The 25354-nt window shown below is 37.8% G+C and overlaps 1 protein-coding gene across 1 annotated transcript; it reads left to right on the top strand.

Moving 5' to 3' along the window:
- Positions 1–74: 74 nt before the first annotated feature.
- TEN1 (TEN1 subunit of CST complex) lies at positions 75–25354 on the top strand. Its single transcript, XM_051995055.1, has 4 exons — positions 75–291; positions 13701–13799; positions 15044–15201; positions 24773–25354. Exons 2-4 carry the CDS (start codon positions 13711–13713, stop codon positions 24937–24939), a joined length of 414 nt encoding a protein of 137 aa, XP_051851015.1. The 5' UTR covers positions 75–291; positions 13701–13710; the 3' UTR covers positions 24940–25354.

Genomic DNA, 25354 nt, shown 5'->3' with positions numbered 1-25354 from the left:
CCGAGCTAGGAGGAGGAGGCTGAGCTACCACTCGTTCACCCGAGGGATGAAAACCGGACTGTGGGCGGGACTTGAGGCAAAGAGAGCCTCCCATCTTGCCTCCGCCACGCAGGCCCGGACGTACGGCATAGCGTCATCCTGCCTCCCTCCTTCTGCCTTCCGCCTCTCTCCAGGAATGGCTTTGCTCCCATCACGTGATGTGCTCGCGTTCACGTGGGAATAATTCTTTTCTTCCCCCCCCACACATCTACTCCCACCGCGGAAGCTACGACTGTGGGAACCTTGGTCCAGGTGGGTGAGAGGATCGGAGGCGGGTGGGAGAGGGACAAGGGGGGAGTGAGAAACTCCGCGCCTGTGCTATGGAGCCTCACTCCCCCGCCCCGCACCCGGAAGTCCGAGGAACAAGGCGTGGCCGGAAGTCGGGGAGAAGCTGACCTTCCCCTGCTGCAAGAGGCGTTGGGACTTTGCGGCGCAATCCTGGGGAACTTTGGTACCTGCTCTTGCAATGAGGAAGAAATTTTGGCCTGGGAGCCATTTGTTTAAAAAATAAGTGGTGCTGTGCATTTCCTGAGCCCCCCAAATTATGAATTCTCACTTCGAGCTATTCGATTCCTATTTGACTCAGACCTAGTAACATGTTCTGCTAGAAGCCTTTGCAGACTCCACAATCTCCCCCCTCTCCAAGCGGCACGAGGGAAGGGCACGGATAATGTATTTGCATCGGGGTTTGTGTCTCGTCTACCTCCTTAGACTGTGATATGACGTTTTAGTGTCCGACTGATACATATCTCAGTGCGAAGACATGGAGGAGGAAGTTAAAAGGGATTTAGAGCTGGAAGGGACACTGGTTCAATAGAAAAATACTTAATTTGAAATGTGTCATGGTTCAAGTCTCAGTGCTGCAAATCACTTAAGTTTTCCCTGTTCTAAACTTTCACACCTCTAAAATGAGGTGAATTGACAACTCCTAATCCAAGTGCCAAACACAGACTTCGACTGTGTTGAAGGGATCAGGTTAAAATGTAATTGGGAAAGATTTATCAAAATAAAAATACAGTGTGTTTTTGCTTATTTTTCTTTGTTATAAGGAAGGTTTCAATCTGGAGGAGAAATGTTGAAATACAAATCAATCAACCTTAAAAAAAAAAAAAAGACAATAAAGTAGTCTAGCTGTAGTGTACACAGTACATGAATGGAAATAGATGAAAAAAATGACAGAAAAACTAGGTTTTAGCCAGATTCTAGAGGATCTTATATAGCATAATTAAATAAATGTATACTTTCCCCCAAAGAAGTCATAAAAGAAGGAAAGGGAACTACATGTGCAAAAACATTTGTAGCAGTAGTGATAAGGAACTGGAAACTGAATGGATGCCCATCAGTTGGGAAATGGCTGAATAAGTTCTTATTCTATAAGAAAAGATCAGCAGGATGATTTTAGAGAGGCCTGAAGAGACTTACATGAACTGATGCTAAATGAAGTGAGTAGAACCACAAGATCATTGTACACATTAATAGCAACATTATACCATGATCAATTTGATGGATATGATTCTTTTCAACAATGAGTTGATTCAGGTCAATTCCAATAGACTTGTGATGGAAAATGCCATTCACACCCAGAGAGAGAATTGTGGAGCCTGAATGTGGATCATAAAATCATATCAAAAAAGCAAAAAATGAGAAAACAAAGCAAGCAAGCAAGTTTTGAAAAAACTATGTTGTTATCTACATACAGTCCCAACAGCCCTCTTTCTGGATGCAGATGGTTCTCTCCATCACAAGTCTATTGAAGTTGGCCTGAATCATCTCATTGTTGAATAGAGCCATGTCTAAAAGATGTATAATTTTGCTTACATTAAATTAAAAATGGTTTTGCACAAACAAAACCAATGCATTTAAGATTAGAAAGAAAAGCAGAAAGCTGGACAATAATTTTTACAAGTTTTTCTAATAAAAACCTCATTTCTCAAATATATAGAGAATTGAATCAAATTTATAAGAATACAAGTTGTTCCCCAATTGATAAATGGTCAAAGGATACAAATAGGCAGATGAAGAAATCAAAGCTATCGATAGTCATGAAAAAAATATTCTAGATCTGTATTGATTAGAGAAATGAGCAGAAGAATCTGGAAAGACTTATATGAATTGATGCAGAGTGATATTAGCAGAACCAAGAGAACATTGTACATAGTAACACTGACACTGTTGATCAACTGAAAATCTTTGCTATTGTCAGTAATACAAAGATCCAAGACAATTTTGAAGGATTTATGATGAAAAATGCTGTCTACAGGGCAGCTAGGTGGTGCAGTGAATAGAGCACCAGCCCTGAAGTCAGGAAGACCTGAGTTCAAATGTGATCTCAGACACTTAACACTTCCTAGCTGTGTAATCCTGGGCAAATCACTTAACCCTTATTGCCTCAGGGGGAAAAATGCCATCTATTTTCAGATTAAAAATTGATGGAGTCAGGATGCAGATTAAAGCAAATTATTTTTCACTATTTTTTTTTCCATTTTTTTTGTCCATGTTTTCTTTTACAACAGGACTAATATGGGAATATGTTTTAAATGGTTGCACAGGTATAATATATCAAATTGCTTGCCATCTAAGGAAGGGGGAAGGGAAAGGGAAGAGGAAAGAATTTGGGGGTCAAAAAAATTTTAATGGAGGTTATAAACTTTTTTATATGTAATTAGGAAAAAAATTAAAATCTTGTTCTCTCAGAGTAGGAGGAAAGTGCAGGTTTATGGAAGCTAAGACAGGAGAGCTTCAACAAAGAAGATTACAGAGGGGGAGAAAAAGAGACAGATACAGAGAGAGACAGAGACATAGAGTGAACAGTATCAGTTGCTACAAATATAGAAAGATTGATGATAGAAAAAAAAAAACAGTCCATGGATATTATAATAAGGATGCTGTGCTAATGAGGAGATGTTGGAAACTATTTCAAAACAAGAAAGATGACATTATAAATTATAAAAGACATAACAAATGAGTTCTACTTAAATTATATAGTAGTAAACATACTAGAGTTCAAGTTAAATTTGAGTGTGTCTCCGACTTTACTAGTGTGAATATAAGTAAATCACTTAACTACCTTGAAACTTAGTTTCCTTCTCTATAAAATATAGCCTAAGCGTCCTTATAGTACCTGTAAGATTAGTACTTATAGGAACTATGGTTTTGTCAGTTAACTTCTGAATCTCAATTTCCTTATGTATAAAATGGGGATTTTGAAATGCATTGTCATGGTGTCAGGCCTTGGAAGTGGGAAGATCTGGCTTCAAGTTAGGCTTCTGAAACATACTAGAATTTTAATCCCATGACCTCTCAGTATTCATGGTAACACTGTGATGTCATTGGTCCTCTTCCAAATAAAGGATGAACTACAGTACGATACCACTCCTGGAAACTCTCTAAAATGTTAAATTACTGAGCTGCTGATCTGTATTGAAGAGGGAGTTCCTTCGACTGGAATTCCCTATGCTAATGAAATCAAATCTTTAAGATTTTATATGTCTTTAGGACTTATATTACAGAGCTGTTATAAAGGTGATAAAATATGATGGAAAGTGCTTTACAAACTTTTAAAGCACTATGTAAATGTCAGTTATGATGATGACTGATAATTGTCCCCTTCCTGGATTCTAAACTCTGATTGGGTAAGTATGATAGAACTTTACAGAATTTTCTACCTTAGCACTGGGCTCAGTGCTTTGCACAATGTAGGCAATTAATAAATACCTGTTGAATGACCGAACAAAGGAATAACTAGATAAGTAGGGCCTACAAGTAAACATAATTGTCTTTTATTAAAACATCTATGGAACTGAACTTTTTAAAAAGAGTGAGGATTTACTGGGTTTTCAAAGATAGCACATGTTGTTTGACAGATTTCAAAGACCTGTGTTAATACCCTTGAATGGCATCTTGACAAAGTGGAGAGAGAGCTGGTTTCCTCTAGAATCAGGAAAACCTGGGTTCAGGGCCCTTTCTAATACACACTTCCCATGATCTCTCAATGTTTTGGGTAACTAAGATTATACATTTCAGAGAAGCACTGACTTGCATTGGAAGAGAATTACCTTCTACTTCTGGAATAAAACACAAGCCCAGTCTTTGTCCCTAGGTAAATATCAGTTATCATCATGATTATTTTATTGTTAAAGTGCTGTATAAGAAGTCAGAGTAGAATGCATGTTACATTTCTTCCTTAGGGCAGTAGCCTTTGCCCTCTCTCATATATCCCTTTTATTTTGGTTGGCATCTGCACAAGCTGGATGATGACATTTTGCAATTGTGCAATCTTGAAAATGCTCTTTATTTTTAGTAATGTGAATTTGGCCTGGGTACTGTTAAGAAGATTAAAAAAGTGAGTTGTTTACTCTCCTGGGCGTTTCTAATGACTGGATCAAAGGTTGTGTCAGCTAATTGTCATAAGAATATAATAATCCTGTTTCCTAGTGGATAGCATGTTGGTCCAGAATCCAGAATGTTTGCCTCAGTTTCCTCATCTGTAAAATGTGCTGGAGATGAAAATGACAAACCACCCTAGTGTCTTTGCCAAGAAAACCCCAAATGGGGCCGGGAAGAGTTGGACACTACAAAATGACTCAACAACAACCTATTTCTCTTTACAATGCCCACTTTCTGACCTTGACAAGGAACAATGGGAAATTAATTTAGGATTTTTTTTTTCATTAAACTTCTCTTCCTGCCTATGATAGATATCTGATTCTTACACTTAAAAAATAACCAGTCAGGGCATGGTTATTTTCATTATAGGGCTCTTCACTTTGCCCTTTGTTGATTCAATCTATAAAAATTTAGTTTACCACAACTATTGTCTAAAACAATACACACTATGCAGTCTTCCTGTGTTGATAAGAATGCCTTTCTGAAAGACATGTTACAATTATATTTTCCTACCTGCTCAGTATAGAACAAAAGCTTTTTAAAAAATATATTTCTACCTTGATTTTTTATAATTACCTTGACCAGTGATTTAGCCCTCTTTTCTAAGGTTAACTAGCCAAATCAATGGCTTTATGGTCTTCCAAAACAACATTCTCTTTATTCTACTTCTCATATTTAGTATTAGAGGTGATTTCAATAATAGCGGCCTGAAAAAGGGAAATGTATGTTTTCTTAACTGAGTGGCTCATTATTAAACATGGCCCTCTGGTAACATCTGAGAAAGATTCAGATCATCCTGCCCTCTGGAGCTTACAGTACAATGGGGAAACAGCCTGCCAAAAAATCTATCCAAAATATTTCCTGATAAATAGGAAATAATTAACAAAGAGAAGGCACTGGAATTAGGAGGGTTTAGGGAAGGCTTCCTGTAGGAAGTGAGATTTTAGTTGGGATTTTAAAGGAAGTCTCTCTGTCCTAGTAAATCCCCACCTCAAAAAAATAGGGAAGTGGATTTTTATCAGCCTGTTTCAGAGTTGGGCCTAGGAAAGACAGAGTTAGATTGTGTCCAGGAGTTTATTCCTCCTAAGAAGGTAGACATGTATGCATGGGAGCACAGTTAGAACTGAGCTTGGGGTGGGCATAGGCAGCAGGGGTTATAAAGTCAAAAATCACAAATCAGGGAGTCGGGGTAGTTGCCTGGTGGTCTTATCAGGTTATCCCTGGGCTACCCTTGTTTTCCAAAGGGTATCATGGCCCTCTCAGGCGTGGTCACTGGGACGGGAGTCTGCATGGTTTTGTGGCAAAGAAGGGGGAGTTCCAGATTCAGCAAGTGAACACTGCAAGTTCTGTACTTGTGTTGCTGTTGTGTCCTGCTTAAGGAATGCTCAGTTTGTCTCTTGCTTCATATTCCTAAGGCAGTTTGGCCTCCTCTGGATAGTAGGGGAGCTTGGGTAAATCATTGTAATTAGCAAAAATCATTAACTGCCTCAGTTTCACAATTTATTTCATAATCTGTTTCTGGGGTTCATTACTAGTTTTTTAAATTACTTAGCAGTTCAGTTTTATTTTGTTTTTTTGGTCCTTGTGTTGATAGTTATAGTTAATAGTTATTGTGTTGATAATTATTTCATTCTGCATTAATTCACAATTCTTATGTTTTTCTGAATTCTTCATATGACCTTTAAAAAAAAAACTTTATTTTATTTTATTTTATATCACCTTTGTCTCCTAGTATATTCCTCTCCTTACCTAGGAACAGTTCCTTTTTTGGGGGGGAAGGGGAAGCATGCATGCACATTTATTTATTTATTTTGCAATTTTCATTATGAATCATGTTGAGGGAAAAATCAGAAAAAAAGGGGAAACCACAAGAGAGAGAAAAATAAAAACAGAAGGGGAAAAAAGTAAATGTTGATTAACACTGACTCTCCATAGTTCTCTCTCAGGATGCAGATAGTATTTTCCATCCAAAGTTTATTGGGATAGCTTTGGATCACTGAACAGCTGAGAAGAACCAGGTCTGTCATAGCTGATCATTGCTGTTACTGTGTACAATGTATTCTTGATTCTGGTTGTTTTATTCAGCATCAGTTCATGTAAATCTTTCCAGGCCTTTCTATAGTCAGCTTGTTCATAATTTTTTATAGAACAATAATATTCTATTATTTTCATATACCACAACTTTTTCAGCCATTCCCCAATTAATGGGCTCATTTTTCAATTCTTTGCCACCACAAAAAAGAGCTGCTACATTTTTGCAAATGTAGGATCTTTTTCTTCTTTTATGATCTCCCTGGGATACAGGCTCAGTAGAGGCATTGCTGGATCAAAGCATATGCACAGTTTTATAACCCTTTGGGCATAGTTCCAAATGAGCAATTCCTTTTAACAAAGAATTTATGAAAGAAATTTTAAAAAGCACTGAGAAGTTCTATGCTCAAATATTTCAGAAGCTTGACTTGAAGCCAGCCACTATGACATTGCATTTCAAAACCCCCATTTTATAAAATGGCAATCACTAAGGCAATGGAGCTTTACAGGTTAACTGACAAGCTCATGGCCATGCCATTTGCACCAGGGATGAGTTGATGACAGGTCAAGGAGGCAGATTCACAAAGCAATTTTGGAAGACAGTAAAAAAGTGCATTTTTAGAAAAGACAAAAGGTGTTTGAACTGTTAGTGAGATCTTTAGCATAGTTATTTATACTGGACCAAAGAGAGCAATATTTCTTTTATTAATCAATTAGTTAACTAGCTTCTCCTAAGCACTTTATTAAATAAGATAAAAAAAGATGGGTGAGTTCCTGGAACTATTCAAAGTACTATGAATTTTTTTTTTTTTTTTTTTTTTTGGTAATTGTAAAGTGAATGGGGGAAGGGAGTAGTTAATTCAGTACATTCAGTGTCACACAGAAAAAAAAGTGTCACACAGATTTTAAATCTGTTAAAATAACAGATATAGCACAGAATAGAGTCAGTTATATTCTCCCCAGATCTGTTTCTGATACTTTTTTTGTGAAGCCTTCCTTGACTCCCCACTCCTTTCCATTAAAAAAAAAAAAGTGAATACAGTTTATCCTTGGAAATTCTACAGGCACTTAAAAACCTTTCTTAAAGTGATTTTTATTATTACCTTTTGTTTTTATATTGCTTGGATTTTTCCATCTATCTATTCCCGTTCTCTTCTCAGAGAACCGACCCTTGTAATAAAAACATTTAAAAAAAGAAAATAGGAAAAAAAAAATCAGCAAAACCAATCAATACATTGGAAACAAATCTGACATAATATACAGTGTTACTTGCTTTGTGGGCCCACTATATTTTTAGTGATTCTTTTCCCCCAATTCCTTTGTTTTTAATTATCTGAGTACCAGTAGTAAGTTTAGTGGCAAAGTAATCACTGCAATGCAGAGCAAGGAAGATCAGTGTTTGAATACCTGTGATAATAATAGCAAATAGAAGTTATAAGGACAAATGAGTTACAATTATCCCTTCCACATAATGAAGTTTAGATAAATCTTGGTCAGCCTAAGAAATTAAGTGGGAATTTTTTGAGAGTTTTGCAGAAGCCATAGACAACACATGAAGGGTAGTTTCGAAACTCAGAAATGCATAAAATACAATGTATAGCATTGTATAATGTAGACAGTGACCAAATAACCCAAGTTTTGCAATAAGATACTGTAAACACTCCATTAAAGAGAAAGGGGGAAAAAAAAGCAGACTTTAGTACAAAGATAGGGCCAAAAAAGTTTATGAAATTTTTTTCAGATCACAGGAGGGACATGGAAGAAGGTATAACTAGCATATACAAAGCATTTTGCCAATCTTAAAACATTATTTAAATGGGTGGATTCTCTAACTTTGGGAATTTTGTTTTTTTTTTTTCTGAACTAATTCACTTCTGCTTTGCTTACAGAACACAGCATCCTCTCTGATGAGGGCACGTCATGCTGGGAGGTCCTGTGCCAGTATCTCCCATATCATACAATCAATTCTAACTCTTGAAAGTGTCCCTGTATCATTCTTTCTGACCTTCTCATGCATTGTGTGAGTTCTCCCTAAGAATCTTTTTGTCAAGTGTACAATTTGCATTTGACCAATGTGGCCAGCTCACGGGAACTGTGCTCTGCAGTGGAGTGAGAATGCTTGGCAGTTTAGTACAAAAAAGGACCTCAGCATCTGCTATCTTATCCTACCAGGTGATCTTCAGAATCTTATCTGACTTGTGACAGGGCATTTCTAGCTAACTTGACCTTAACATAGTATGTCCTTTTGGCCTTCATCAAGAATGTGCTATTACAACCAACCATTTAAATGTCACCTATTATTATGTTGATCCCTAGGGATACTATGCCTTTTAGGAGCTTAATTTTGTTTGTGTTTTTTTGGGTAGGGTGGAAATTCTTTTTTTTTTATTTTTTTACTTGTTTATTGAAGTTTTTTATTTTCAAAACATATGCAAGGATAATTTTTCCAACATTGTCCATTGAAAAACCTTCTGTTCCAATTTTTCACCCTTCCCCCCATCCACTCCCCTAGATGACATGTAATCCAATATGTGTTAAACATGGCAAAATATATGTTAAATCCAATATATTTATACAATTATCTTGTTGCACAATCAGATCAGATCAAAAAGTTAAAAAAAAAAAAGAGAGAGAGAGAGAAAGAAAGTAAAATTCAAGCAAACCACAACAAAAAGAACGAAAACATTGTATTGCGATCCACACTCAGTTCCCACAGTCCTCTCTCTGGGTGTAGATAGCTCTCTTCCTCACAAGATTATTGGAACTGGTCTGTATCCCCTCATTGTTGAAAAGAGCCTTGTCCATCAGAATTAATCATCATATAATCTTGTTGCTATGTACAATGATTTCCTGGTTCTGCTCATTTCACTCAGCATCTTTGCAAAGGAGGGAAGGAAGGAAAGCATTTTATATTTATACACAATAAATTTATATACAAAATTTTTTCAAAGCTTAATGTAAATTACTTATATTTCCCCCAACACTTTTCATCACTAGACAATCAACAGAATATAAATCAAGTCCATATTTATAGTGTTGGTCAGTTTCCAAAGTATAAATTGGCTCATGGTTGGAGCTGGCAGCACATTCCCAGAAGGAGGTGAATTTTCTCATCTCTTCTTTGGGGACAAATTTGTTCGTTATAATTAGACATCATTTAGTCTGGGATTTTTGTTCTTTTTTCCATTTACTTTGTTATCACTGGGTTTTTCGTTTTCTGGTTTTGTTTAATGAATCTTACATCAATTCATATAAAGTTTTCTCATTTCTCTAAATTCATAATGTCTTACAAAGCAATAATATTTTATTACCATTATGTAGTACAATTTGTTTAGCGATTTCCAATTGATTGGTGACTACTTTGTTTCCAGTTCATTGCAACTACAAAAAATTTCACTATATATGTTTTGCAATATGTGGGATCTTTCTGTCTGGTCTCTTGTGGTATATGACTAGTAATAGTATTTATGAATCAAAGAGCATTTTTTTTTTTTGGTTAAACTTAATTCCAAATTGTTTTCTAGAATGATTAGACTAATTCACAACTCTGAGGGTAGAATTTAGATTCTCACAATGTCTAAGCAAGTAAGTAGATAAGTGATAATTTTTTAAATAATACATTTTATTGATGCTTTTTGCCTTACAAGTCACTGGGGTGGGAGGGGAAGAGAGATACCTTTTCTCTCTCACAATTGCCCCTTGGGGCAAAAAATAACAATTAAGCTAATATGTTTGCTTCTGTAATAAATATGAGCTCCTTCCAGAGATTAGGTCAGAAGTAAGTATTAGGAGAGCTTATTTATAAAAAAAAGAGAGTGGAGAATCTGAAAAGATTTACTGAGGGAAGAACGTGAAATAAGTCAGATTATGGAGGGCTTAAAATATCAAGCAATTTTATGGAGGACTAACTGTATGAAGAAGAGATGGCTTTGTTCTAATAGTTTGGGTCACAGATGATGAAGAACGGTGGCAGTTTTGTGATTGAAAAGAAGGAACAGATAAGAGTGTATAGGTAGAATAAATCAGAATTAAAAGATAATAGTGTTGGAGAAGCAAAAAGGGGAGAGAAAATTGAGGAGAGGAGTGATTAGCTAAGCACTAGAGTCAAAAGCTTCAGGGAAATCAGGGAGGGTGAAGACTGACAAAAGGCCATGAATTTAGCAATGGAGAAATCACTGGTAGTGTTGCAAAAGACAATTTCAAGAGAATGGTAGGGTAGGAAGCTAGATCCTCCAAGTGGTGGAGTGGTAGTAGAGACAGAGACTTCTTCCTAGGAGCCAAACCTTCCTAGGAGTTTGACAGTGAAAAAGTTAGAAGAAAAAGTTAAAGAATCATCATTTGAAGAGAATGCAGATCCTAGGAAAATTTGTTTTGTGTGGGTTTTTTTTTTAGGTTAATCATATGCAATCATGTAAAATATTTCCATCTTAGTCATTTCCTATAAGAAGACTCAAATAAATGAACAAGAATGAAAGATAGAGTGAAAAATAACATGTTTCAACCTATATTCAAACAATATCTGTTTTTTTGTCTGCAGATAGTATGCTCTGTCAATTCTTTGGGATTGTCTTAGATCATTATATTGCTGAGAATCACTAAAATATTCACATTCTTCATTGTACAATATTGCTGTTTCTGTGTACAATGTTCTACTGATTCTGTTCACTTTGCATCAATTTATGGAAGTCTTTCCAGGTTTTTCCCCCCCTAAAATCATTGTATTTGTCATTTCTTATAGTACAATAATATTCCATCACAATCATATACTACAGCTTGTTTAGCCATTCTCCAATTGATAGGCAAGATTTTTAAGGACAGGAGATACTTGGGTATATGTATATAAGAAACAAGAAAGGAACCAGTATGGAAGGGATTGAAGATAAGAAGGGGGAAAGGAATGATTGTTGGCCAAAAATCTAAGAGGAAACAGGAGGAGATGGAATCAAAGACAAGCTTGGAGAGGGATAGCCCTGACAAAGAGAAGGATAACCTCTTCCTTGAAGACTGGAGCACAGGAGAGGTTGAATAAATGTATATAAGCATTTGGAGGTATGGATAGGGAAGAGGAGAGAGCTCATGGTTGATGGCCTCAATTATTTTCTTAATAAAATAAGAGGAGGCAGTAGGGTAGAGAGAATTCTGATTTGAGCATCAGAAGATCTGGGTTTGAATGTTGGCTTAGTTATTTAGATTGGGTAACCTTAAAAAAACATAGCCTTTTTAGGCTCTATTTCTTTATTTGTAAAATGAGAGCATTAGGCCAAATAATACCTAATAGCCCTCAGCTATTATCTTATGATCTTCTGAGACAGGAAAGGATTGGGAGTACTTTTATCTTGGGATCATTATCTTGAGAAACTTCCTCCAGGAACATCTCCAACTCCCTCATTTCACAGATGGGAAAATGTTTCTAGGCCCAGGGAAGTTAAGTTTTGCCAGAATTTGAACTCTTACACAGAAGCATCCCAAAAATGCTTGTTGTTGAAAATGAAACAAAACAAAGGGGACAAAGGTGAGAGAGCAATAGGAGAGCTGGTTTTTGCAACACAGAACAATTACAGGCGATGGGTGGCCTGAAGGTCCCAACCCTTGTTCTGATAGTAAAATATTACTCCTTGGATCGGTATGGTGACCCAGGCTTGAGGCAGTAGATAGCTTGGTTTGAAAAATGAGGGTAATGAGTGTTGGAAATAACTCATAGGACCAAGAACTTGATGTGATTTAGAAAACCTCAGCCACTTCCTGACTTTCCTATATTTATGACAAGGGCACAACCATCCTTCCAGTCAGCCAGGTTTTACATCTCTAGAAGCCATCCTAGACTGATTCTTTCTCAGTCACCTCCCATTCCCCATCCTGTATCCTGTATTCAAATCCTACCACTGCCCCTGTGTGTGTGTATGAAAGAGACAGAAACAAGGGAAGCGGGGGAGACAGACAGATACTTTTAGTCAGTCACTTAATCTCTTGAATTTGTTTCCTAATCTATATAATGAGAGGATTAGACTAAATGATCTTTCAAGGTCTTTTGAGCCCTAAATCTAGCATCTTATGACTCAATCAATTGCCACATCTTGTGGGCTGTGTCCCCTATCTGGGTCCCCTTTCTCTGCTCACACAGCCAGCTTCCCAGCTCAAGCCCTTTTTACCTCTTGTCTGGATTTCTCAATCCAGATTCCAAACAGCTAATGTTTCTAAAACATAGTTCTGACCTGTCATTCTGTCCCCACCTCTATCCCCAGGAAGCTTATTATCTCTAGAATCGAATACACATTCTTCTGTTTTGCTTTTTTAAGCCTTTCATAAACTGGCTCAACCTAATGACATATCATTCCCCTTCATACCTATGGCCTGTGTTCCAGCCAAAGTGACCAATTTGATATTCTTTATCCACTTTATTTGAACGAGGTCCTATAGTGGAGAGAGTGCTAGGACTAGAGTCAGAAAGACCTGTATTTAAATACAGACTCAGACACTTACTAGTTGTGCCACTTTGAATAAGGCACTTAATCTCTGTTTGCCTCAATTTCCTCATCTGTAAAATGGGGATAATTGTAACACCTGTCTCTCAGTGTTGTTGTGAGGATCAAATTAGATGATAATTTATACAACTCTTAGTACAGTGCCTTGCACTGGGGAAAGCACTATATAAATGTAAACTATTATTATGGTTATTTTATGTTTCAGAGTTCAGAACTGAAAAGTTAAATGATTTGTCCATGATCACATAGCCTTTACATGTCAGAGGCAAGGTAGAACTTGAACCATGTTTTCCCGGTTCTGAAACTGGCTCTCTTTTTCTGTCAAACTGGTTGGTGTATTTGTTATACAGTCATTTCAATTGGGTCTGATTCTTTGTGACCCCATTTGAAGTTTTCTGAGCAAAGATAGTGAAGTGACTTGCCATTTCCTTTTCTAGTTCATTTTACACATGAGGAAATTGAGGCAAATAGTATATATTTTTTTGATTTGTCTAGAATCATACAGCTAGTAAGTGTCTGAGGCTGGAGATCTCCCAATTCCAGACCCTTCTAGTTGTATTTGGCATATAGTGGTGCTCAATAAGTGCTCATTGAATTTCATTAAATGGACTGAGCAAACACTAAAAGAGAAGTTGGGGAGGTCTCCCAAGTGTCTAAAATTCATTTTCTCTTGGCTGTACTTGTGAGTCTCAGGCTTTTACAGCATTATATCTTGTGTTTCCTTCAAATTAACTGGGTTCTTCAAAACCTATCTGGTTACAGGAGCTAAAGGATGCTCCCCAGAGCGGGAATCTATTACTTTCCTTGGGAGATCAGTGCTGGTGCAGTCCCAGAAGGAGAAACTGTGAGAACATTTGGCAGGTGAGTGTGGTTCTTAAGAGCCTTTCCTTCTGTGCAAATTTTTTTTTTTTTTTTAAGAATGTCTCTATGAAGAGCCTTAATTGATCAAAGATGGACAGAAACAGCTACACCCAGAGAAAGAACATTGGGAAATGAATATAAACTGCTTGCATTTTTGTTTTTCTTCCCGGGTTATTTCTACCTTCTGAATCCAATTCTCCCTGTGCAACAAGAAAACTGTTCGGTTCTGCACACATATATTGTATCTAGGATATACTGTAACCCATTCAACATGCTTGCCATCTGGGGGAAGGGGTGGAGGAAGGGAGGGGAAAAATTGGAACAGAAGTGAATGCAAGGGATAATGCTGTAAAAAATTACCCTGGCATGGGTTCTATCAATAAAAAGTTATTAAAAAAAAAAAAAAAGAATGTCTCTATGAGATCTTAAAGGAGGGAAAGGGACCTACATGTGCAAGAATGTTTGTGGTAGCCCTCTTTGTAGTGGCAAGAACCTGGAAACTGAGTGGATGCCCATCAGTTGGAGAATGGCTAAATAAATTATGGTATATAAATGCTATGGAATGTTATTGTTCTGTAAGAAACTTCAAAACGACCAGCAGGATGAATACAGAGAGGCCTGGAGAGACTTACATGAACTGATGCTGAGTGAAATGAGCAGAACCAGGAGATCATTGTACATGGCAACATCGGTATTATACAATGATCAATTCTGATGAACTTGATTCTTTCCAACAATGAGATGATTGAGACTAGTTCCAATGATCTTGTGATGAAGAGAGCCCTCTACACCCAGAGAGGATTGTGGGAACTGAGTGTGGATCACAACATAGCATTCTCATTCTTTTTGTTGTTGTTTGCTTGCATTTTGTTTTCTTTCTCATTTTCTTTCATTTTTGATCTGATCTTTCTTGTGCAGCAAGAGAATTGTACAAATATGTTTATATATATTAGATTTAACATATATTTTACACAAATTGTGTACAACATATATTGGATTACTTGCCATCTAGGGGAGAGGGAGAAGGAAGGTGTGGGGGGGTGGAATTTGAAACACAAGGCTATGCAAGGATCAATGTTGAAAAATTATCAATGTATATGTTTTGAAAATAAAAAGACTTTAAAAATTAAAAAATAAAATAAAAAAAGAATTCAAGACTTGAAAGAAAAAAAAAGGATGTCTCTGTGCAGCTGATAAGGGGCCCTGAGGAAGGTGGTAACAAATTTCCTTTCACTAAATTTCAGGTTCCAGTGTTATGATATGGTTCGGTCCAGAGTGACTTTGGTGGCTCAGCATGAATCGGTCCAGCATCAGGTCCATGTCTGCACCAAGCTGGTGGAGCCATTCCAAGCCCAGCCAGGCTCCCTGTACATGGTGCTGGGGGAGTACGACCGGAGCGACGGTGAGCACTGGCATTGGGAGGGGCACTCTGGGATCCTCTGAGGAGCCAGGACTACCTGGGGCCCAACCTTAGCTCAGCGTTCTCTGGGAGCCGAGGCAGCCTTAGAGCTCGGAGACTCCCTCATGTAACGGTGGGCAAAGTGCTGGCTCTCAGGTGAGGCTCGAAGGTGTCCCCAAAGTCTTGAGTTAGAAGCAAGAAAAGAGGGAAAGGGATGGAGAGGAAGCGAGGAGAGGGTCCAGGCAAGGGGAGAAATAAGGCAAGGAGAGAGGGTGGAAGAGGGGAATGGAGGTGGCAGTGGGGGTGTAGGGAATAGAAAAGCTTCAAGCATTTTACAGGAATTGAGAATAAAAGTGGTCAGAATAAGGAGCCTCCTTGTGTTTGTTTGCTAATTCCTAGGACTTTGCTCCTTCTCCTGTGGAGAAACTAGGGTAATAGTGGTTTCTAAGGACTTTGACCTTCCAGGGATGCACTGAGGATCTGATTTCATCAGCAATAAGTAGGACTCTGCCCCTGACCGCTTTATGTAATCTCACCCTTTGACATACTGCTTTTCAACTAGGTGGAGGAGGGAAAGAACATACACCCAGAATACGATCAAAGTCAACAGTTTAATTAAATTGAAATGGCTTTTAATTTAATTTATAATCCTATTTAAGTCTTCAAGCTTACAGATGTCCAACTTCTACCGCTGACTTTTAGCAAGTATAGGGATAAGGGAGAATGACCTTTTGCAAAGATGAAATAATTGCAAACTTTGGAGCACTGCCCTCAAGTGTTACCTTGACCTTGTTCTGTAGCCAACCATACGCACAACATGTCCCCAGTGAGATCAGGACTCCAGGTGACCCCCTGTGGGTTCTTCAGAGGAAGGGTGTCAGAGAGACAACGAATTAGAGTGAAATTTTAAAGCTCATAGGCTTGGTGGCCTTGGTGGTCAGAGAAGAGGAAAAATTCATACAAACATGAAGGTACACAAATAGTCCCTGCCTTGCAAAGCTTCGGCTAGTCAGTGGAGAGAAAGGGAGCAGAGAGGGAATAGTCCTTTCTGATATCTGTTCTTTGAGATCTCAGATTTTTACTTGTAATTGACTGGTAATATTAGAAAAGATACTGTTTAGAGAGCAGGCAGGGAGAGTGAAAAAGGATCAGGATTTTCTTTTCTTTTTTTCTCCAATATTCTCGTTTTATTTTACTTTTTTTTTGCTTATAGGCTATTTTAATTTTTTTAATTAAAAAAGCTTTTTGTTTTTTAAAAACATATGCATGAGTACTTCTTCCACCTTAAACCTTACAAAACCTTGGGGAAAAAAATTCCCCCAAATCAGAACACTCTAATTTCCCCTTTTTCCCCCTCCCCTAGATGGCAAGTAGTCCAGTAAATATTAAACATGGTAGAAATATATGTTAACTCCAATGTATGCATACATTTTTATACAATTAGCTTGCTGCATGAGAAAAATTCAATCAAACTGGGAAAAAAAAGAGAAAGAAAACAAAATGCAAGCAAACAACAACAAAAAGAGTAAAAATGCTATGTTGTGGCCCACACTCAGTTCCCACAGTCCTCTCTCTGGGTGTAGATAGCTCTCTTCATCACAAGATCATTGGAACTAGAACCAGGATTTTCTATGGTAGCTGAAGGCCAGAAGCAAAGTCAGTGCCATTGCTTGAATAAAGCAGTCAGATATCAGTATCATGAAATATACTTCAGTGATCAAAAATAACCAATGTGAGGAATTCAGAAAAATATAGGGACACTTGCAAAATGAGGAGAATCATCTAGATATAAAGACATAAATGAAAAGGTCTCGGACCTTTAAACAAAAGACTTCCCAGCCTTCTGCCACAGGTTGACTCCACTGATACCACTCAATGACTGAGGAGAGTACTTGGGGGAAGTTTTCTTCCAACCCCACTCCTTCCTCCTCTGTAGCAATAATAGCATTATAAAATTTGCAAAGCACTTCACAATAGTCCAGGGATGTAGATGCTGTTCTTATTCCCATATTATGGATGAGGAAACTGAGGCAGACATAAGGTCTAGCCCAGGGACTATCTGAAATGAGATTTGAACTCCGGTCTTTTTACTTTAAGGTTTAGGGTTGTAGTCACAGAACATCTATCAACGTGTTTAGCCAACTTAAGTGCTGTCTGGGCAGGGTTCAAAGCCCCTGTTAGGCATTAAGATTTCACAATATACACGGAGAACTTCCACACACTACGTTCTTTTTGTTCTTCAGGCATTTGACCCCATTTAAAGTTCTCTTGGCAGAGACACTGGCTTGCCATTTCTTTCTCCCCCTTATTTTACAGATGAGGAAACTGAGGCAAGCGGTAAAGTGGCTTGTCCCGGGTCACACACAGTGTCTGACGTGTTTGAGCCCAGCTCTTCCCGAATCCAGATCTGGCACTCTATCCAGTGTTCCACCTAGCTGCCCCTCCCCTCAATCCTGCATATAAGGAAGTGTCTGATTCACTTAGACCCACCTTAATCCAGCCCAACCAGCTTTTACACCACCTGTGTTTTCATTTCCTGTATCTATCTGTGTTTTTATTTCAGTTTTAAATGACAGTGATGTTTGGGATATTTTTTCCCCCTTTCAGTGTCTGTGATTCTCAAGAAGTCCAGGTCCTTTCTGACAGTTGTCTCCCAAACCCCACCCAACAGATTTCAAGAATATCTCATATTCCTTCAAAATTCATGATATTCTACTCTGTTTTTCATTCTCTTAAGAAGAGATTGTTGTCTGCAGATCTGAATTTCTTTTCTCTAGTCTAGAAATACACCCCCCCAAATATTAATAGCATATGAATATAGATATAGATAGATAAATATACATGCATATATAGGTATGTTTATTTGTATATATATGTGTGTGCATATGTATGCACACATAACGTGTGTGTGTTAAGCATATAATATGCTTCCCTCTCAACAATCCCATAAAGAAGTCATTGCAAGTGTTATTTTTTACACTTGGGAAATATTGGGGAAAATGGGAAATGTTTTACTCAAAGTCACACACTTGAGAAATGTTAAAGCCAGAATCTGAATTAAGATTTCTTGTGACTCCAAATCCAGTGGTATTTCTTTTTACTTTTTAATGATGTCCCTTTCTTAAATACCATAATCATTTCCTGATGTATCCTTCTTTCTCCTCTCCTCCTAAAAGAACCTTCTCTTGTAACAGAGAAAAACAGGCAAGCAAAACCAATGAATACCAGGACTGAATTTGGGAAGGAAAGAATGAAGGAAAGGAAGAGAAAGGGGAAGGAAAAGGGAAAGATGGAAGAAGTGAAGGAAGAAGGAAAGGAAAGATGGAAGGAAGAAAACATATAATGCATATTATGTGTCAGGCACTGTGCTAAGTGCTTTACAAATATATTGTTTGATCCTCACAACCTCCCAGAAGGTGAGTGCTATTATTATCTCCATCTTAGACTTGAAGAAACTGAGGCAAGCACAGCTTAAGTAACTTGGCCAGAATCACATAGTTAAGAAATCTCTGAAGCTGGACTTGAACTCAAGTTTTGCTGACTCCAAATCCTGTGCTCTATCCATTGTCCTACCTAATTACCATTTATGCAATATTTGGTATCTGTAAATACCTCCATCCACCCCCAAACTGCCTTCCTCACTACTAGTAGGAAGATCTTTTTTATTTGTCCTCTTGAATCAATATTTGCATTTAATTCAAGTTGAGCTTCTTTTGAATTTGATTTGTTCACATCATTATAGTTTTTATGTTATTCTCCTGGTATTTGCAAGTCTTCCATGGTGCTCTGAATTTCTCCTGTTTTTCATTTCATATCACTCAGGAATATTCCGTGACACTAATATGTGACTGTTTCATTAAATCCCCCTTCTCCTCCTCCCCTCCCTCCCCTGCTCCCCATGTGGTGATGGGTACTGACCGTGCTCCCAGTCTTTGGCTGCCACAGAAAATCCCTGCCCTTTTCCCCTTCCCTCTGCTACTTTCTAAACAGCTGGCTCTTAAATCTCTTCCATCTGGCTGTTTTCTAATCAGTGAATGCCTCACTTTCCTTTTCTTGCTGCCCCATCATCATGTACCACATCATAATTCTTGTTTCCCAAACTCCTCAAATATATTCCATTAATGTCTTCATGTTATTTGAGCAGTCCTGCGTATAATTTTCATATAAGCTTGGAAGGCTCTATCACCTATTCTGTTGGGCATGATATTTACATTTCCAAAATATATTTTACACTAGGCAAATTTTCTTTTCTTTTTTTCCCTTTACACAGAAAAAATGGAAATTTTAGTACAATTTAAATTGGGGGAAGAGGGTTTTCCCACAAGCCATAGAGGGAGAGAGAGAGAAGGGAGACTCCAAATCTAAGGAGGAAGACTTTAAGTCATAACTTAATGATGAATTCATTAAAACCAAAATTCCCAAGAAAACACAAAAATAGAAAAGCTTCACAAATTCTGACACAAACCATCAATATTAATAGTGTAAGAATGAAGACACTTGGGTTTTTCCCTTGTTCTCTTCCCACTAGACTAAGGTAGGTATATAGGAAAGCAGACTTCCAAGAGAATTTAGCAAACATCTTGTTCATTTGATCAGTGTTAAGAATAACTTGGAATGCAGAATGTCATAGTGCAACACCATCTATAAAATGGGATTAGTAATACTTGTAGCATTTACTTTACAAGATTATTGGGTGTGTAAGATAATGAGTGTAATAATGCAAAGTTCTTTGCATGCATTATTTCTCCAAATAATATCAGTTATTTTTGGTGTCAAAGAAAGAACATTAACACTAACATTGTACTTTGCAGTTTTAAGTTCAAGTATTTGGACAATATAATTTAATGTTAAACATATTCAGACATTTCTTCTTGTGGAAGGAGAGAGAGCCATATGGCTCTTTTCCCCAAGATAATTTTAGGTGACATTTATTATAAGAATATTGAAAAAGATATGTTAAAACACAGTCTGGGTTAATATTCAAGAATAATTGAGAAACCAGGTCACTTCCTCCTAGAGTAATCAAAAAGACCTCATTCCTTTCATTGGTTTCTTGATCCTTCCTCCTTTTTCTGTTGGGCACTCTTCAGATGGGAAGGCTATGAAGTAAATAAAAAACAGGGTTAAGCTTGGTTATCACTCTTAATCCATTTCCCAAAGAGAAACATTTTGTCCTCAAATTTATTATTCATTTTTCAAGGATTTTGAGGAGGATTTTTTAGAGCAGAGAGAGAGCATTTCTTAATAATTCTAGATAAACTAAGAAGGAGGTTTTTAATATGTTTCCACAATGGTATGGTCCAGTCACATAGCTCCTAAGTAAGGAAGTCCATGACTAGAACATAGATCCTAAATCTTTCCTAAAGGGAACTAAATGGAAAGTGGATAGAGGGCTGGACTTGGAAGCATGAAAACCTGAGTTCAAATCCTGCTTCACACACTTAATAACTTTGTGACTCTGAGCAAGTCAGTTAACCTCTATCATCCTTAGTTTTTCCCATCTGTAAAATGGAAATAGGGCAACTAAGTGACACAGTGGATAGAGTGCCACGTTTAAGGACCTGAGTTCAAATTTGACTTCAGACACTTACTAGCATTGTGATCTTGGGCAATTCACTTAAAATTGTATGACTCAGTTTTCTCATCTGTAAAATGAACTGGAGAAGGAAATGACAATATATTCTAGTATCTTTGCCAAAAAAACCCCAAATGGAGTCATGAAGAGTCAGACGTAACTGAAAAATGACTGGGAAACAACAAAATAGAGATAATAGCAACAGCTAGTAAAAAAAGTTATGACTTAAGTCTTCTTCTTTAGATTGCAAATCTAGTTATCTTTTCGGTACATCAAGTTTCCTCCCCACGTAGATTACCAATATAGGCCATTTAGGGCCATGCAGTTTCCCGATTTGGTTTAGTTTTTTCTATTGCTCAAAAGGACTACTTTACTCTGTAATACGTAGATTGCTCTTTGGGTCACCACAGAATGGTGCTTATATGTGACATGTGCCCCACTTACCAGGGCAGCTCATCCCGGGACTTATGCTAGCTGGCTGCAAGTGAAGGAAGAAGGCTAGACTTGGTCTCGAAGGATATTGAAGCACGAGCATCTTCAGGCCCTCCTTATTTTATTTAAGAGAAAACTGTGGTATTGGGGAAAACTTTGTAGCAGTTAAAGTGGCTCAGAAGTGGGATGGCCTGATTTAAGAGCTGTGCAGGGGTCCCCTTAATGAAGGTCTTTAAACTGAGGAAGGACAATCACTGTCTCTTAAGTTGTAATGGGCATTCCTTTCATACATGGGTTAGACCTGATGGCTCTCAGGGTCCCTTCCAACTGTCAAATTCTATTCTGTGAATTGAAATGCAGAGAGTGGAAATAACTTAGAAATAACAAGATTCACACCCAGATCTTTTGATTCCAAATTCAGGGCTTTTTGCCCCACACATTTTTAGCATGGAGTTGCTGATAATTTCCAGCTCAGAAAACATCCCAGAATGACATAGAATGGGAAGCCATGTCTGTTGGTCATTCAGTTAGGCAATAGGCATTTATTAAGCACCTACTGTGTGCCAGGCACTGGTACTCTAAAGAAAGGCAAAAAACAGTCCTTGCCTGCAAAGAGTTCACAGTCTAATGGTACTAATAGTGTATTTAGTGAAGTACTAAGAGAGGACTAGAATGGGAAACCAGAAATATTACCGTTTTAAACCTCAAATACCTTTTCCTTTATTGTGTCACTTAAAATCAGTCACTTCCGTACAATCCATCAATCTGTAAAGTATCTTCTTGAATACCCCACTTCATCCCCCAACTAGATTCACATGGCCTGTCACCCATAGGGAGAGCAACCTTTGAACTGGAAAAACAGAATGTGAGATGGAAGGAATCTTAGCAATCTGTGGTAACCTAATTTTATTTTTTCAGCTTGTGCATTTAATGTTTTTTTTTTTTTTAAATTGAATGTGATTGCATGCTTAGAATCATAGCTATAGCAATCTCAGAACAAGTACTCAACAATTTTTTAAAATAGTGTATGTGTTATTTTCAATTTTTTTATTAAGGTAAATAATCAGCAACAAATGAAAACATTTCAGTATATAGTAAGGTTATATAAAAAAACTGAAATTCTGTTCTATATAAATTAAAAAAGATATGATATATATATGCATATAAAAAATGTACACACCTATATACATTTAATAAGATAGTACCACAATTTGCATCCCATTGTGTACTTGTTTTTGTTTTTTACTCTGCATTTTAACAATGTTTTTATTCATGCCTTTTTTTTTTTTTTTTGTATTTGTTAGTCTCCAGTATCCTATCTTCTCTCCACTGGCAGTAAAAACTGTAATCAATCTGAATAGGGTATATGTGTACATATAGGCATATATATGTGTATGTGTGTGTATGTACATGTATATTTATATATATGTTTGTATGCACACATTTATGAGCTAATTTTCAAGGTGCTTGAGATTAAAAAGAATATAATCCTATTAGGTTGGTCTGAGGAATTTATAGAAGCAATAAAACTAGCTGCTAATTTAATAAACATTTGGAGTCAGTGACTCCTTCTGTACATAATTGTTTAAAATGAGATCAAAATGATGATGATTAAGAAATAACCACCTCAATAAGAGCCTTTTGAAAGGTCTTTATAGGCTATGCTACTCACAGGATAGGGATTTGGGACATCAAGGGAAAGATTCAGTGGCCTGCTTTAAACACCGAAAATATTCAAATGAACATTTCATTTGTTCTCCCCGAGGCTCAGGACAGCAGGGAGCCAAGTCTTGGGTTTTCCTCATACACTTTCATGAATCATTATCCTTGTTCAAGGTCATATGTCTAGTTAGTAGAAAAATTGGGATCAAAACTTGTTCAGTTATTTTAGTCATGTTTTCGTGATCCCACCTGGGGGTTTCTTGGCAGAGATACTGGAGTAGTTTCCCTTTTTTTTTTTCCCAGTTCATTTTGCAGATGGGGAAACTGAGACAAACAGTTAAATGACTTCCCAGGGTCACACAGCTAGTGTCTGAATCCACTTTAAACTCCGGGCTCCAAGGCCCAGCACTCTGTACACTGCACCACCTAGTGGCACGATCAAAACTTAGGTGTCCTGATTTTCAATTTCCTACCCCTTTTAATGACAATTCAACTGGACATTTTTAGGTGCCTCCACGAGAATGGTACTGTGTTAGGCTTTGTAAACCGTGGAGTTCCACAATGCCATGCCAAAGGAGATAAATAACCAACCCCTACAGTATTTGTTTGGAAATCTTGGCTATATACATTTATATAATATTGTGTTTGGAGCAGTTGCTGTTCACCTTGAGTAGTAGCAGGGGTTGTTGTAAATTCAGGTTCTGGAACTGCGGGGTTGGGAGGGAGGGAAGGGAACATCTTGGAACTCAAATGTAACAAAAATAAATATTAAAAACACACAAAAAAGAAAAAAATCTCACAGTCCACCCACATAACTCTCTTCACACAGCTTCCATTTTTCTTCTGCTTTGGAATATTTTTTTCCTTATATAGTTTGAATTAGATGGGAAGTGTTTGTCAGCAGACAACTTGAGTCTCTTGCTTAGAGAAGAAAGTTATCGTTCTTGGAAAGGCAGGATAATGCTAGCATAAAGGAAGAGTTTTGAACCAGAAAGCTCGAGTTCAGTTCTCATTTGTTGCTAGCTTTGTGATGATGGTAAGTCACTCCAATTCTCTGAGACTGTTTCCCCATCAGTTAAATGGAGATGATAGTAATACACTGCTTTTAGCCCAAGGTTGTTGTTAAGTTAGTTTGTCATGAGTTGTAAACTAACAGGTATTAAATATAAGTAAATAATTACTATTATTATTATTATCCGCCCCCATTTCCTATCCTCAAACCTTAGCAAAGACTAAAAGAAAACAGGCATCCAGTACATAGTGAGCTATTAGAATTCAAAGGCCAAATGTAAATTTAATGACCCAGGTTCCATAGTATACATTAAGAAGTATAGAAAAGCCCTTAGATAAGATCAAACATTAGGCAGATTGGGAGAGGAGTGGATGCTGGAATCCCTCCTACCAAATAAACAATACATTGAGATCTGAGAGTACCCAAGCAACAAGTCATGGAGCCTCCTTGAGACCACTGATACATCCTTTGTGCCTTCTGTTACCCAGATCTGAGTGAGTCACAAGAAGCTCTCCCCACATTCAGGGGGGTCCTTGAGTCACCTCCCACAGGGGTCCTGAAAATGGGAGAGGAGAGATACTGGAAGTAAATAGTAGCCTGAGGAGGGGAGGAAGCAAGGATAACCTCATGCCCCAAAGTCCTCAAGTTACCCTTTCCTTCCCAAAACACATGTCCCCCTTTTCCCCATTGTCTTATCCTGCCTGCAGATCTCAACTTTTAATTTGAGGATAAAGGATCTTTAGGTTATTTTAGCATCCTATATGCTATTGATTCTCTCTTCCCCCTCCCCCAGCTGCTAAGATACGGGATATTGGTCAAGGTAGGAAGCTGCCAGGATGTAATGATGGCTCCTGTGCTCCAAAGCCATTCACATTGCTGTCTGTGTCTTTCAGATATGGTTTCCATGGTAAAAGCTCGTGTACTGACCTGTGTGGAGGGGATAAACCTGCCTTTGTTAGAGCAAGCCATCCAGAAGCAGAGGAAGTATCACCAGGAGAGGGAACATCAGCAAGGGAAGGGGAGCCAAGGACATGGGCAGGAGAGCAAGAACGACTCCTAACTTGGCTCACACCCAACCTTGTATGGTCTGATAACAGATTAGTTGGTGTTTCCTCAGAGCCAAGGGGTTAGTCTGGCCCCTGTCCCTTATGCTGTGTCCCAAGAAGATCAACTCCCTTATTTAATACTGGAAGGAATCCCCAGAAGGGACAGCATCCGGCTCCAGAGGTCTGGGAGAACAGATACGTGTCGCTCCAACAGTTATGTTTCTTTCCATCATTTTAGTGTGAAAACAGAGTTGTATGTGCCCAAGTATGTCTTTCCCCCAAGAACCTACTTGTTTTCCCAGACACCATTTTTTTTTGTTGTTGTTGTTGTTGGTATGGGACAGTGGGATGTTTATGAAAGCAACTTTTTTTTTTCCCACAGAGCTGGATATTTAATAATATTAATAAAATTGGGTTTTTTTTGTTTTT

Source organism: Antechinus flavipes, chromosome 4 (assembly GCF_016432865.1).
Source record: "Antechinus flavipes isolate AdamAnt ecotype Samford, QLD, Australia chromosome 4, AdamAnt_v2, whole genome shotgun sequence".
In the NCBI taxonomy this organism is placed as follows: Eukaryota; Metazoa; Chordata; class Mammalia; order Dasyuromorphia; family Dasyuridae; genus Antechinus; species Antechinus flavipes.
Note: the sequence above shows the minus strand (reverse complement) of the source record. Positions and strands in the feature narration are given on the sequence as shown.